The sequence below is a fragment of the Lissotriton vulgaris genome, chromosome 6, assembly GCF_964263255.1.
Source record: "Lissotriton vulgaris chromosome 6, aLisVul1.2, whole genome shotgun sequence".
Classification (NCBI taxonomy): Eukaryota; Metazoa; Chordata; class Amphibia; order Caudata; family Salamandridae; genus Lissotriton; species Lissotriton vulgaris.
In genome coordinates, this window is record NC_141694.1 from 1,532,864,788 (window position 1) to 1,532,881,143 (window position 16,356).

At 44.8% G+C, this 16,356-nt stretch overlaps 1 protein-coding gene across 2 annotated transcripts in view; it reads right to left on the bottom strand.

Moving 5' to 3' along the window:
- The window catches only part of LOC147709107 (synaptosomal-associated protein 25), a 282,645-nt gene that overhangs the window by 51,789 nt on the left and 214,500 nt on the right, over nucleotides 1–16,356 (bottom strand). For both annotated transcript variants that reach the window (XM_086927713.1, XM_086927714.1), the window contains exon 6: nucleotides 15,303–15,428. In XM_086927713.1, coding sequence (XP_086783839.1) covers nucleotides 15,303–15,428 — 126 coding nt within the window. The remainder of the gene's footprint in view (nucleotides 1–15,302; nucleotides 15,429–16,356) is intronic.

The following is a 16,356-nucleotide window of genomic DNA, read 5'->3' on the forward strand; positions in this document are numbered from 1 at the left end:
CACAACATTGTCATAAAATTTGCGTGAGAAAAATTGCTATAATATGTTTGACATTTAATACAAACATAAGGATTAATTGTAACCATAATGCTTGACTAAATCACTGGCACTGGGATCGCAAGAAGTAGCATGGTACGTGTTTGAAAAGCACTTCAGTACCTCATCAAGGGTACTAAGCACTAAATTAATACCAATAACTGTTGGTTTTGCATTGATCACTCAGTGCAAATATTGTTTTTGCACTTGAAGGGTGACATATATATGTCACACCAAAATAGTACTGTCAGCAATGTAACCTATGTTACTCGTAACAGTGGGTGCAAAATTGTGCTGTAACTAGTGTCATCGATTAACTCTGGCCTTATTTATAAGATGCCCCCCTAACTTTGAAAAATGCACAAAAAAGATATATGGCAATTAAGGGAATTCAGCCTTCCTTTTGTACCTGATTCTGGCTTTAGGTCTGGGGTTTGATTTAACAATCTGCTAAAATTTGTACTGTGCCACAATGAAATGTGAACAACTAAGAATGAAAAAAAACTAACAGTCAAAGGCCTGATTTTGAATTTAGCTGATGGGTTACTCCCTCATAAACATGTAGGATATCCTGTCCACTGTGTTACAAGTGCATTTGTTCCAATGGTACTTGTCACATGGCAGACGGGATTATCCATCTGTGCACCAAAATCTAACTCAGGTCTTAGGTTTTCATTGGAATTCCTTCATTTAAAATTCATTTAAAATTCATGGGGACACAATAAACTAGTAATAATATTTGAGGACTCATTGGAGATGGTTACATTTTACAGGTGAGTGAAGAGGGCTAGATCAATCTTTAAAGTTCTGGAAATTACTGTTTCGCTAATTTGATGAAGTCACATATCAAATACTAGAGCAATCGGCAACATAAATTATATAGGAACGCCTTGAAGCAGGTAAATGCATCAACCAGTTTATGAAATGTAAACCGAGCTAAAAATAAATCATAGACTTTATAAAGAAATACACACTCGGTAGATAGGGGGTATGTCTTAAATTAATAATCACAACTAGTAAAATATATGGGATCATGTTACACATTATTTGCTTTGTTGAGGCAAAGTGATATTTTGTACTACGTCAGCAAGCACTACGCTGTTATGTATCACCCTCTACACCAGAGCGTGCAGCAAAAACAGCTTATCATCTTCAAATGCTTGCCACTTTATGTGAGGATCACTAGCACACCAGATGAGCATCAGAGGCTCTCTAATTGTCTTGTGAATCACAGAGCATCACCGCACCAGGATGGGTGTCATGAGATAGTCTCATCTGGCAATGTAAGTCTGACCTATGTAAGGTACATGGTCTAACAGTGTATACACCACGGTTGAAAGTATAGATAACTCTTGTTTGACTGAGATACCATCCCGTGCAAATGAGCGTATCTGGTGAGGGCCAAAGATATGTATCTGGTTAGGAGAAGAGAAATAATTCCTTCCTAAACTCAAGCTATTATCTGATGAGTGAAATATCAAGAGGGAATCGAGTAGAAAGAAATAATAGTTTTCCACTCTGCTTCCCAAAGTGTAGCTTCAAATATCAATAAGAATGGGGAAACCAAGAATCACATATGGAGTTTCTCTTGAATATTATTGTGCATTTTTTTTAGACCCTCAACAGCTACTTTTGGTCAGTGGCATGGTATCCCCACTGGCGAACTAGTAACCGATAGCTTCATCATTAGGTCTTCAATCCACCAGAAGGGAATCTGTTAGACACAAAAAATAGTGATCAAAAATGACCTTATGTCCAAGAGAAAAATGTATTTATTAAAACCATGGCAAGGGTAAGGTTATAAAAAAAGGAGCAAATGTGTATAGGGCAGGATTAGTTGACCCTCACATCTATACAAACATTTGATCAACATGTTTCAGTCTACTTGTGCCCACATGGGTCAATGGCTTTCGCGAAGACCATGAGAATTGCTTGGATCCTGGTTGCAGGCCAGTAGGGTCAATTTCCCCTGACGCTGGATATGACAGATGTACTCTCTCTTTCTGCAGAAAGTAGGTAACAGTGAGCTCATTGATCGGGTACACTTGTTTTACAAAAGTATATGTAATGGTGACAATGAGGACAGTACAAATTAATACCAGTATGTTCCATCCATATTCTTTTCTTTTTGCTTTTGTCACCGTAAGTGGGAAGGGTTTGCCCAGATGTGGGTTCCATGCTCATTGTGCCAGTGGAATCAAGCTAGCCTGGCTGATGAGGGGTGATACCCTGAAACCGGTCACAGGATGCTTGTTTACAGTCCAGGGAGGAGCTGGACTGGCAGTTCGGACTGGACCATTCCCATGGTGAGCAGTGTCAAGACTGATTTGCATATGGCTGGATGAAAACTGGGGTGGCGTTGTGAGCAAAAAACAATGGATTAAACCTAGATCTGTGACTGGTGTTGAATGTTTGATTTGTTCAGCCTTCCGTCTATCAACTGTTCTTTTTCAGTTTGTTGCCCTAAGTGGGGAGGGTATACCCAGACGTGGGTCCCGTGCTCACTGTGACAATGGATTTAAGCTTGCCTATACGATGTGGGGTGATATGTCGAAACTGGTCCGAGGATGCTTGTTTTCAGTCCAGGGGGGACCTGCCCTGTCAGTTCGGGCTGGACTGTTCCCATGGGGCGGAGGGGCAAAACTGATTTGCATATGGCTGGGTACAAACTGGGGTGGTGTTGTGAGCAAATAAATTATAGATGAAACCTAGATCTGTGACTTGGGGTGAAGGTTGATTTGTTCAGCATAATGTCCATTATCTGTTCATTTTGCTTTTGTGAAATCCATGGTTGCAATCATTTCAAAGAGTGCACCCAGGAATGTTTGTCAATGCCATCAAAGTTACCATTCTGGAACTATCTATCTGCATCTCCCTCACTGCCTTTGTTCTTTCTTCTGTTTGCGCCTGTCCCCCTCATTCAGAGTTTAAATCGTTATGAGAATGGAGAATCACTGAGGGTAACTGAAAGCTTCAAATTGTCGTCTGTTGTTTCAAGTGACAACTGCATCTAACCAATAACTCAGACACAGCCTGGCTCTGAGTTTGGGGCAAGTTTTCAGTAGACAAGCATTCCTATAATACAAAAGGCAGTGCATTGCATTGATTCATGTTGTGTTATGATATTTCTTTATTTAATAAATGGTGGTGTACTATCTTAATAGGTGGTACATTCCTTTATATGGAGTGAAAATAAGAAATGTATGTTTATTAATAGTAATGATCTTACAAAGGAGACTCCTGCTGCACTCGGTAATCTTGGAGTCCTAAATATACAGTATGAAATTCACTTGAAGGTTATAATTCCAAAAATACACACATTATACTTCACAACTACATATTATTAATAGTAATTAAGAAATTAGAAATAATTTCAAATGTATTAATTATATTCTGACAGTAAAAACTAATCTTCTTCATAGCACTGCACTGCACTTAATGATCCACATCTATTCAGCATAACATTATTGGCCCCAGGATTGCTGCAGTTGTTCCAATACTGAATGCTTGGCAACATTTATTAATATGTTAAGGAAAATCCCTTTTTGCAATTATATTCAAATCGAAATTTGGTCCTACATGGTTGGATGCACACAGTGGCATCTTAAGGATGTTTGAGGCCCTAGGCAAAACGTATTCTGAGGCCACCTATAAGGAAGAACTTTGAATATTTTTTAAGCATTGTCACCTAATTCAAACCCTTCTATTGCCAAACATATATTTAATTACACATTATGCTTTTCAGAAACAGAGAGGGAAGAGAGACAGAAGTGAGATAGTGAACAAATGGTGAGATAAATTAAGAGGTTGGGTAATACCAGAGAGAGGGCGGGTGGCGTAGCGAGATAAGAGGTAATGAGAAAGATGTGTAGTAGAGATAGAAATTAGGTTGAAGAGAGGGGAGGTAGAGAATTATGAGGTAGAAAGGCAGCTGAGGCGGCCATTGGGTTCGTGTGCTCTGTCCTGGGGAGTGGGGTTTGGGAAGTTTTTCTGTTTCGGGTATGTTCGGGGGGGGGGCAACTGCATTGGGGGGGCTATGAACCTTCATTACTTGAATCGGACTGTACGAAGCTGGAATGGGGACATTACCTAATTTGAAATGCCTGACGTGGAATGTCCGGGGGCTACGAACTATGGTGAAACGTCACAAAGTCCATGCATATTTAGTGTGCAGGGGGGTTCAGATTGCTATGCTCCAGGAGACTCATCTCACTAAAAAAGAGTGCGCTGCCTTGCAGAAAAGATGGCGGGGCCAGGTGTTTGGCACCATTTACTCAGCGTATGCCAGGGGGGTGTTGATCTGGGTGAGGGCGGGGATACCCTTTCAAGTGCTGAATCAAGTAGTGGATCCGGATGGCCGGTTTGCGGCGGTGGAGGGGAGGTTGTATGGACGGGATGTGGTTTTCTGCTGTGTATATGCACCGAACACTGATCAAGCTCGATACTTTGATAGCCTCTCGGGGTCCTTGGCCTCTTTCCTGGCGGGCCCGATAGTGGTAGGGGGGGACTTCAATTCGATCACGGATGTGGCTCTGGATAGGTCCCATCCCCCCCTGGTGGACTCCCCGGTGCGCAGGCTGGCCGCGCACAGGAAGGACTGGCAGGATAGATGGGGGTTGCTGGATGTCTGGAGGGAGCGGCACAGGGGAGCCAGGGATTATTCCTTTTATTCTGCTCTCCATGATCTGCATGTCAGGATTGATTCGGTGCTCTGCGGTGGATCCCTGGCCCCATTATTTTCCCATGCGGAGTACCTGGCTAGGACTATCTCCGATCATAACCCCCTATTGGTACACATTCAGTGGCAGAGAGAGCGCTCAGTGATACCGACATGGCGGCTTCGGCCGGAGACGCTTGAGGATTCTGTGTTCAGTGACGCGGTTCGGCAAGGCATTGATGGCTATTTCGGAGTGAATGAGGGCACGGCCACGAGTAGGTCCACTGAATGGGATGCAATGAAAGTGGTGGTGAGAGGGGTGTGTTTGGGTAGGTTCTCGAATGCTCGCACGACTGTGTTGAACGACCTCATGAAAGCGGAAGAAACTTTGAGGGACCTGGAGCGCCGCAGGCCGGCTAGGCCAGATTTACAGGCCCAGTTATTGGAAGCGAAGGAAGTGGTTGCCACCGAGACGGAACGTTTAAGGTGTTATGACTACAGGCAGTATATCATCAGGGCACATGCAGAAAGGGACAAGGTGGGTACCCTCTTGGCCAGACTAGCTAACCCGGAACTTAGGGGCTGCCCGATCCTCAGCATTAATAATGCGCAGGGTGACATGGTGTACTCCCAGGCAGCGGTATTGGAATGTTTCAGGGGGTATTATGAGGAATTATACCAGAGTCAGCTGGGAGTGGGGGTTCAGGACATTGCGGAATACCTGGGGGAGAGGCAGCTCCCGGTCCTGGACGAGGAGGACGCGAAGGAGCTAGGTAGCCCGATCACGCTCACAGAAATACGGGTGGCCATCAAACATATGGCCCGCAACAAGACGCCCGGGGTGGACGGACTGCCGATTGAATTTTATCAACAGTATGTGGACAGCTTGGCTCCCAGGCTGCTGGTGGTGTATACGGAAGCTTTCGAGGCTGGGGCATTGCCTGGGTCCAAGCGGGAGGCCTTGATTGTACTGCTCCTAAAACCTGGCCGGGATGCCGCGGATGTGAGGTTTTATCGCCCGCTATCCATGCTGACGGTAGATTATAAGATTCTGAGCCGAATCCTAGCCACCAGGCTGGCCCCACATATGACGGGCCTGGTACACAGGGACCAGGCCGGGTTTATACCCACGAGGAGCACGGCGCTGAATATCCGCCGCCTGGTGGGAATAATGGACGCCATCTTGGACGGGGAGGGTGCTCCGGCGGTCCTGTCCGTGGACATCGAGAAGGCCTTTGATAGTTTGGAATGGTCTTTCCTGGATGGAGTGTTAGAGAGGTTTGGCATGGGCGAGGGGTTCCGCAGGTGGACGAGGGTCTTATATACCTCGGCAACGGCGAGAGTGCGTTTGGGCGGCCTGGTGTCTGCGGCGTACCCGGTGGGCAGGGGCACACGACAGGGATGTTCTCTCTCCCCCCTATTGTTTGCTCTGGCGATGGAACCCTTGGCGGTCCATGCGAGGTCAGGTGACAGGTACGCGGGGATAGCCAGCGGCGGGCAGTGGCATTATATATCGCTATATGCGGATGACTTGCTCCTGTACCTAGCTGACACCTCGGGGGCATTGGTCGGAGCGATGGATCTGTTGTCTGAGTTCGGCCGGCTGTCGGGCCTTAAGGTCAATTGGACGAAGACTTGTGTATTCCCGCTGCGAGCGGGATCGCCAGTCCCTGGCAGCGATTTGGACGTGGTGTGGGAGCCCTCTTGCTTCACCTATCTGGGTGTTCGCATCTACCACGCGACTGCGGACTTATTGGAGGGCAACATTGGTCGCTGTGCCCGGGCACTGAGGGGCAGCTTGTCTTTCTGGTCGACCCTCCCGCTGACGGTTCTGGGTAGGATTGCACTTTTGAAAATGGTGGCGCTCCCCCGCTTCCTCTATTATTTCCGAACGCTGCCTGTCTGGATTCCCCAGGGGGTCTTTAGAGACCTACGGTCAATGATTATTGGCTTTCTATGGGGGCATGGCCGCCGTAGAGTGGCCCTGAGCACGCTACTTCGCCCCAAGCTAGAAGGGGGCATGGCTGTGCCCGACTTCGAGCTGTATTATCTTGCGGCGCAGTTGCAGGTCCTTACACAGAACGTAGCTAGGGTGTTCCGGGGTCCAGAGGAGGACCGGGATCGGGGGATACAACGCCACGTGCTGTCCTACATCATCATGCAACAGAAGCTCGAGTTGCGGGCCCTCACCATGGAGGAGCGGACCCTCCGGCTGTGCTGGCAGAGGAGCCTTCGGAGAGCGAAGGCATCGCGGCCTTATGCACCGGAGATCCCGATCGGAATGCTGACGGCTTTGCCGCACGGGGGAGATTGGTCCCCGTTGTTGGATTGGGAAGAGGCGGGACTGCAGGTAGTAGGCGACTTATACATAGACGGGGCTTTGGCGCCATTCGAAGCGCTCCGGGACCAGTTCGGGCTGCCCGATGGGGGTTTCCTCCTACACGCGGCAGTGGTGGCTGCCATACAGAAGCACTGGAAAGGGGGGGCTCATGGAACCAACAACGACTATGGCGTGCCAATATGTGGTGATGGCGGCAGGTACGTTTAAGGCTGTGACGTGCCTCCATACTAGGATGCTGAATGAGGGACTGGAACCACTCCAAGGGCTCAAGGCTAAATGGGAGGAGAGCGGGGGCCGGCTCATACCGGATACGGCATGGGGCCACATCCTGCGGCGCACGTGGAAGGGCACGAGAAATGCGCGCTTTCAGCAAGTACATTTCTATGTGCTTCATAGGGCTTATTTAACTCCTGAGAAATTACAGCGGTACTTTCAGGTGCCGGATGCCCGATGCCCACGGTGTTCGTCTCTGGGAGCGGACATGGACCATTTGTTTTGGGGGTGCTCACACCTGGGGGCCTATTGGGCGGAGGTGGGGGAACTCCTGAACGAAGTGACTGACAGGGAAGTGGAATTCGATATGGCGGCATGCCTGCTGCTCTGGTTCCCGCATACTAAACACACCAAGGTGACAAGCAAATTCATTGACCTGGGCCTGATATTGGCGCAGAGGGAAATATCGTGGCATTGGAAGTCCAGGGGGGGACCCTCACTGCGTAGATGGAAGAATGAATTGCTGCGGTGGTCTGACTGCGAGAGTGTGCTCCGGATGAAGCAGGCTGTCAAGATGGGGAATGAGAAGGCATTGATGCGGCACGTGCATGGGAGTTAGTGGTACAAGCTTTGCGTGATTCTTTGGTAGAGGATGTGGATGGTGAGAACTGAGCCGGTGGACACCGCGGGGCGAACACAAAAGTGTGGTACCACGCACTGTAGTGGATCCATCCAATTCGACAGGACGAGGCATACACCTTAGCAGTTGCCAGGGGAGGGGGGGGCTTTGGGGGGTCTGGTTAATGGGAGTTTGGGGTGGGCCGGAAGCCATTAGATGGTAGCCCGTTAGGGCACCTTGGATCTACTAGGATGGTGGGCACTGTGTGGAGTGTGGAATGGCTGGGGAGAGCGGCCAGGAGTGTCAAACCCATAGTGCCTAGGGCGGGTCCCGACAAGGGCGGTACCACTGATTATCACTGGGATGGCTGACGGGAATGATGTTGTGGGTGGGGGGGTAAAAGCAGATACGCAAAACGACATTTCAACCATGGTCCCTATGGGACGTGCACCGTGATGTTTTCCTATTGTATGAAGTAATATGCCGCCCGGCCTCCGGGATGCGGGCTGAATGGCTGTGTAAGATTTGGATTTCTTATTGGACGGGGGGATATCACGAGTGAACTGGCTGATTAATTGTATCCTGTGGTTTATAATTCTGCAATAAAAATATATTTAAAAAAAAAAAAAGAAAGGCAGCTGAGGCAGACAGATAGAGAGGTGACAATTACAGAGTGACAGAGAGAGATAGAGAGGCAAGGTAAAGAGAGATGTGAGTTCGAAAGAGTTGAAAGAGAAGTAGGAGAGCTAAAGAGAGGTCAAATGGAAAATAGAACTGAGTAACAGTGAAATGTATGAGATAGAGAGAGGAAGTACAGATTGGGGTTAGAGGGTTAGAGATGTAGGGGTAGACAGACAGAGGCAAAGAGAAAGGTAAGGTTGTAAGATGTGAATTCAGAAAAATGAAACTGAGGAAAAGGGTGTATATACATGGAGATATAGAGACAAACAGAGTAAGAGATGGGTTAAATAGAAAAGGTGATATGAAGTAAGAAAAGAGAGACAAAAAGATTATTTGTTAGTTTAGTTGCTACTAACTGCATAAGAGTATGAAGGTTATGACTGAGCAGCCTGGGAATGTCAAGCTGACAAATTAAAAACATATCTTGCTCTATACACACAGTTATCACTCTATGTGGGGGACTCAGAAAGATGGGGACACTATGCATTTGGTCATTTCGTGGAAACTCCTTAAAACAGCTTTGTTTGACTTGGCCCTATCTGCAGGGTCACCCCAAACATTTTACCTTCACCCCTCCTGTTTTGCTAAATTAACTTTTGTTGGCTTTAGGATCCTGCACCCTTTACCCTTTACAAGTGGAGAAGTGTGGCTCACGGTGTAGTGGAGAAGTGTGGCTCACGGTGTAGAGCAGGCAGACCCAGAAGCTGAGGTCAGACCCGGGACCAGGGTTCAATTCCCGACGCGGCAGGGTCTTGAGCTCAAATGTCCACGGACTCGATAATTCTCTCTTCGGTGCCTGCTCTAATCATGGGTTCTCACTCTGCAACTCTGGGCATTAAGCTTGCTTAATCTCCACAACGGCCCCCCTGCGGCGGGATGCCTGGCTTTCACCTTGGGGATGCCCTGTAGGGGCTATCTCACAGGGAAAAGCCAGGATGGGTTCCCAAGGCAAGCACCGGGAAACCTCCGGGTAGCTGTGCGCTCAATAAATGCAATAATAATAATAATAATAATAACCAGTGCTAAAGTGCTTGTGTTCTCTCCTTTAAACATGGTAAAATTGGCTTACACCCAATTGGCACATTTGATTTACTTGTAAGTCCCTAGTAAAGTGATACTGAATGCACCTAGGTCCTGTAATTTAAATACTACTAGTGAGCATTGAACCCTTATTGTGCCACCTACTTAAGTAGCCTTTTAAACATGTCTCAGACTTTCCATTGCAGGCATGTGTGCATGTTTAAATTACCATTTTGACCTGACAAAAGAAACCTTTTTGCCTGGCCTAACCCTTCCTTTTTAATACATATATGTTCCCCCTAGGCTAGGCCCTACACAGCCCTTAGGCCAGGGAACGTTATGTTTTAAAATGTGGACATATAGTCTTAATTTTCTATGTCCAGGTAGTGAAAAACTCTCAAATTAATTTGTCACCATTACATGGCCTACATCTCCAATATGATAACATTGGGTTACCTCATTACATTTAATAAGTGATAACTTTTTAATGGGAGAAGGTAGGAAGATCATGTTTGGTGTCTGAGGATTTGCAATTTTAAACCCTCTTAAATTGTAAAGTCAGATTTTCAGTACCAGTTCTGAAACTGCAATTTTTAGAAAGTTTGCATTTTCTTGTCCTAACCATGTGGTGCCTGCTGACTGTTTCCTAGGACACATGACTAGGTGTAGTTGGCAGTTGGTTTTTAAGTATTCCTTATAGGCAGGAAATTTCAGACATCTCTGTAGGGGAAACTCCAGCAGCTTCTCCCACTCCCATGAAAAGGGGACAATCAGGTCCATTTTTTAGTACAGACCTGGTCCTGAAGATATTAAAGAAGACGGACGCTCTGCTGACCTTGCTGATTGAGGCCTGCCCTGCTTGCTGAGAAGACTGGACCTGTATCTTTCATCTCAGGCTTAAGTGACTACAAGGGACAGCTGACTGACCTCCTGTTCTGAGCTACAGGCTCCAAAAAATGCCCCTCATCCAACAACCCAGTTTCTCACAGGATCTGAATGCTGTAGTCTGAAATAATCATACATGCTAAACTATCCACAACAACAACATTTGAAAGTATGCCAAATAATGGTGTCCTTTTTCCCTACTATTGGCTTCAAAGTTCATTGTGCCACCGGCAGCCCTCCACACTCCACAGGCATAGAGTCACAATGGCTTGATGTTAGTTGGGCATTGAGTGAATATTTAATGGGACACATATGATGTGCTTCTGTACATCAAGCATCAATGTGTAAATCCAAACCTCTCTCAATGCATTCTATACAGGTTGCCTCATACTCCAAATTTATTTTAACATTTTAAACGAAAATCTCTTTCAACACTATATATAGGGCCCCAGCACAATAAATATTAAGGCTATTCACATATGGGGATATGAGAGATCTCTATAGGAAATACCATCCCTGCAGCTAACACCACCGATGTATAGGGCACAACTACCATCTGGACTCTCTTCACGAGGGCCCGTGGGTGGCCATCGAGCTCCGGGTGCCTGACTGGAGGCTTGCTACATCCTTAACCACAGGTGTTGACTCTGGCTGCGTGACCCTCCTGCCCTGCTCTACTCTGGGGGTCGCTAGGGTTGAGAGAGCCTTCTTGTGTGACCTGGGGTTAGCCACCATAGCACAGGGACAGGATTGAACATTGGCTTGTGGCTAGCTGTGTGGGCGCTCTCTCCACAACCTTGGTTCAGCAGCAACATCACGAGGGGCTGGTGTAGTGGACAGGTGCGACTGCCCTGTGCTGCATGATTAGTGATCGTGGCAATGTTATACAAAAAATCCATACTTTTCCAATAAATCCTATTTTTGACTGATAACAGAGCAAATTGGAGATAGTATTTTGTAGTGTCCTAACTGTCATGATTAGATTTGAGGCCAGAAATAAGCCTTTCAGGAATGGGCTTCAATGCATCCAAACACAGCTTAGGGGCCTTTATAAAGTTAGGTGTAACCACAAAGAGGTTGTTCATTTTGAAATACAAAATAAGTCAATGGAGCATGGGGCTATTGATTTATCTTGCCTAGCTTTACTATGCCTCACATGATCAGGGAATATTCGCCCTGCGGACGAGGTTATAAATTATATGTCCTGCCTAGGTCGGCAATGTATTGGACTGTGTGCCCTACATGAAGCAGCCATTATGACACATTGTTGCCGATGGCCACCAGGTGGATGACCCCAGTCGAGGGTCTTCAAAAGCAGAGCCAGCTGAGACTCGGTCATCAGAAACCTGTCAGTTCCCTACCTTTTAATGAGGTATGTTTACCTCTAATTTGGTGGCGAGGAAGAACCATGGAGTTATCACTGTTTTCTTGGTCTATGAATGCTAAATGATGCCCTTAGTTTGCAAGATACAATTAATCCTTCGGCCCCTTTTAGTTTATGACAGCATTTTGTCCCATTTGCTGTTAAAATTTCCCAGGATTATAGATGCCCCTGCAAATTTATGTTTGAAACTTTGATTACTGGAGATCAAGATTCAAGTTCTTTATGGCGTTGAGTCTATGCAGACTAACTGATTAATATTGTACAACAAAGTTAGAAAATTATAAACTTACAACAGCATTTAATGCTAAATATGTCAATGCATTTTTGCCATGTTGGTATAAAAAAAAATGCAAAAAAGGAAAAGCGGATCCAAAGATGTTGACTTTGTACTTATAAGTATCACTAATTACATAACAATATTGTAGTTAATTACTAGCAGAATTTCAGATGTGTCAATTGGCTGCTGTTGATAGTATTTTGGAGGCCCAAGAAAAATAAATCCAATAAGATTGCAACCACTTTTAAAAAGCATATGTAAATTGTTCCGCCATTTTTGGCTCCTTTCCTTTCATATATTTGCCTGTGAGTTGCTCCTTACTATAGTAACTACCTGCACGAAGTGGAAGGACTATTTCTTTCGAGTTTTATAACATCTAATGGAAATCCCTCCAGCCTCTACTGATCTGTTCCCAATTAACCTTTACTCTCAAATATTCAATGATTATGAAACTTCATTTTACAATGCTTGCCTTTACCACGCAATATCTTTACCTCGCAATTCCTTTACCATACATGTCTTACCACACATGTACCTTTAACACACATGCCTTTATAGATAAAGGTAAGTCTATATAAGGTAAGTGAACGACCTTCTTTTTTAAATATGTGTGTGTGTGTCTGTGAGATATATATATATAATTTTCATTGTATTTATATAGCACTTACTACCCCTGACGTGGCGTTGAAACGCTTTTCATTGATGAACCTATGTATATATGCATTATTAAGAAGAATTTTTATTTTTTTAATTGGGAGAGGCACCTTAAACCCCCCACATGCTTTTTATTCCTGTACATTCCAATATTTTTTAATTAGGTGAGACGCCCCCAAACACCGCCATTTTTTAAATTAGGATGAAAATAAATCTTTTCTTTTTTGGGGAATCCCTTTTTTCTAAACTTTTCACCCTATTCCTTTACCCAGCCGTAAATCCTACAAATACTCTTACCACTCTATACCCTTACCCACCCCTAAACTCTAAAACACACTTACCATACAATACCCTAACCTACCAGTATAACCACCCTTGCCACCCCAAAACCCTTACCCATCCATAAACCCTAAATACACCATGACCACACTATACCATAACCAATCCCTAAAAACCTAAAAACACCCTTACCACCCTATACCATTACTCACCCCAAAACTCTAAAAACACCATTATCACACTATACCCAAACCATTCCCTAAACCCTAAAAACACCATTGCCCCAATACCCTTACCTGTCCATATGCTCGAAAAAAACACTGTTAACACCCACTAACTTTAACCACCCCTAAACCCTAAAAGCATCTTTACCATTCAACACTCTAGCCCACCCCTAAGCCCTACATACACTCTTACCACCATATACCCTTACCCACCTCATAATCCTAAAAAACACCCTTACCACCCAATATCTTTACCCATGCATAAACCCTAAAAACATCCTTACTATCCGATATCCTATCTCACCCTCAGCCCTAAAACACTCCTGACTCCCTATATCATTACCTGCCCCTAAACCCTAAAAACACATTTAATACCCAATACAATTACCTGCCCCTAAACCCTAAAAAACACCTTTACCACCAAATACCTTCAACCACTCCAAACCTGGAAAACACCATTATCACCTTATACCTAACCCTAAAAAGACATTTGCCTCCCAATACCCTTACCTATCCCTAAACGCTAAACCCCCTTACCATCCGAATACCCTTACCCACCCCTAAACCCAAATGAAATTACATATGTACATAAACACACACACACTTGCCGCAAATATACTTACCTTTAGTTGAAAAAGCATGCATGGTAAAGGTGTTGCGTGGTAAAGGCATTGTGTGGTAAAGGATGCGTGCAAAAGGCCCCACTTTGTAAAGTTAGCATTGTAAATTCTGTCTCCCTGAATTGGAAGCCAGAAATCTTGCCTCTTCTCTTTCTAAAAATAAACTTAAAGGTTTACTATATGAATAGTTCCCATACCACTATCTAATGCCCTTTCTGATACCCTTAATGTAAATCCACAGCTATTTATACTCCTCGCCAGCACAAAGAGGCCAAAAGGCTATATACTCCCTTTACACTAGAAACACATAAATAACCCATCTGGAAATCTGTTTACTTTTTAAAATATACCACACCATTGACAAATTTAGATTGATGTGGTCATATGTGACCAGCATGTGGAATAACAGCATTTTCTTAATCCTGCATCCTGCTGGAAATCTGTCTCTTAAAAGATCCCTATTAATATATGGCATAAGCAATATTGAATCGACTTGCACACACACCAAAAATAAGTCCATAAATATCCCTTAATGAATAAACACACAATAAAAAATAAAGGGGCAGATTTATGTTGGACTTGCGCCACATTTACGCCGCCGTTGCGTGACGCATCGGCGCGGTAACGTGGCGCATCCCTGTAACCTATTTACAATGTGACGCATCTAGGCAGATGGGTCACGTTATAAAGCCCTGCGCCACATGGAACCTGCGTCAGGTTTCATGTGGGCGTTCTGTCGCAGGTTGGGGGTTCCCTCGTAGGAAAGCCCCGTAAAACTGACGCAGTGAAATCTACAAGATTTCACGGAGTCAGTTTTACGACGCTGCTGCGTCAAATCCTTACGTCTGCTTGAAGCAGGCGTAAGGAGTGACGCACCACGTTATGTATGGGTGGCCTCTGTACATTGCAGGAGTTGCGTCGCACTTGCGACGCTACTCCAGCAACGCGCCGCCCGTACACCACAAGATGCGTCACGCATCTGCCCTTCCTTGCACCATGGTGCGCCGCATTGTAAATGCGGCACATCTGTGGTGCCGCAAGGAGGGAAATGCTTGACGCATCAGTTCTGGCGCATCCCTGCTGATTTGCAGAGATGCGCCAGTACTCATAAATCTGCCCCTAAGTCTATAAATATCCCTTACTTGCCATACGGCAATCTACTGCAGTAAACTTGAGCATGTCTCAATCAATCAGTGTAATTGGATGAGAACTTTCCTGACCAGAGCTCAGTCACTTGATTGGATGAGCCAAGCAGTGCACTCCCTGAACTCACTGAAGCTATGTAGTGGAAAAATATCCTTCATTTGTAGCTTTGTCGCTTCATGATTTAAGTCTTCAAGTTCTTGCACCATCTCTCGTAAATATGTCAATAACAGCAGAGAAAGAAGTAGTGATAGCCAGCGGAAACTCACTTGCGGACAAAGCCACCGCTGATGTTCATTTCCTCACTCTCATCCACCACACGGGCTGGTTGGGTGGCTACGACGCCATCTTGATTGTTCCCCCAGGCTTTTTTGTATGCATCGCTTGATTTTAGCCTGCACAGGAAAAAAGTGTGAAGAACAAGGCAGTACATCCAAGCAAATACTGCAAACAGCAATCCTCACTTGGTGGGCGGGGGGGGGGGGGGGGAGGGGGAAGAGACTGTTCTTGAATGAGTGTTACGTCTATTTTAAATTATATGTTCTATAACAACAGAAATATATAATTATAGAGAGGCCGTTCTAAATTATCCCTTGTCAATTAAGCACGTGGGAATTATGATGTCTGCATTGTATGCAAACATATATTTGATTAGGGAACACTGGGCAACATTTCGTATTTTTTCCAGTAATGCTTTTATATTTTAACACAAAACACAGAACATACTGGCAGACAAACATAAAACAAAACTGCCAAGACTAGCGTCTATATTACGTCACAGACACACTGGGACTCATGGAATTAATTTTCAAAACAGTACCATGTAAAGGTCCACATAGTAAATCAAATATACCTGCATCCAAGTTTCTAATATTTTCTATAAAATTACAGTTTAATTACGTGGAAGTTTTGACGTAATACAAATGTTGTTGCTTTTTTCCTGCATCCAATATTTTAGGAACATTTTAAGAAGATTGTTGTTCCATGGTCTTCTGTAGAAGCCATTTTCTAAACTGTCAATTTCAGAATTAAATGTACAAAAAAGTAGTCCATGCCCCCCACATCTGGGTGTCTTTGCATGCATTTATTTATACTTTTGTTCTTCACATGCATGCAGAAAACAACTACTTGTCAGCTTTAAACCGAAATGTCTTTAATGGACTGCAGTGTAATACATGGTTCCGTTTAAAATTAATTACATGGACATAGAGTAGGGATATATGTATGTAAAATGAAATTCGTTTCAAGTCTATCATTTGAAATGGATTGAAAACCATGCAAGTATAGACATCCAGGAATAGTTTAATTGATCTAAATATTCTG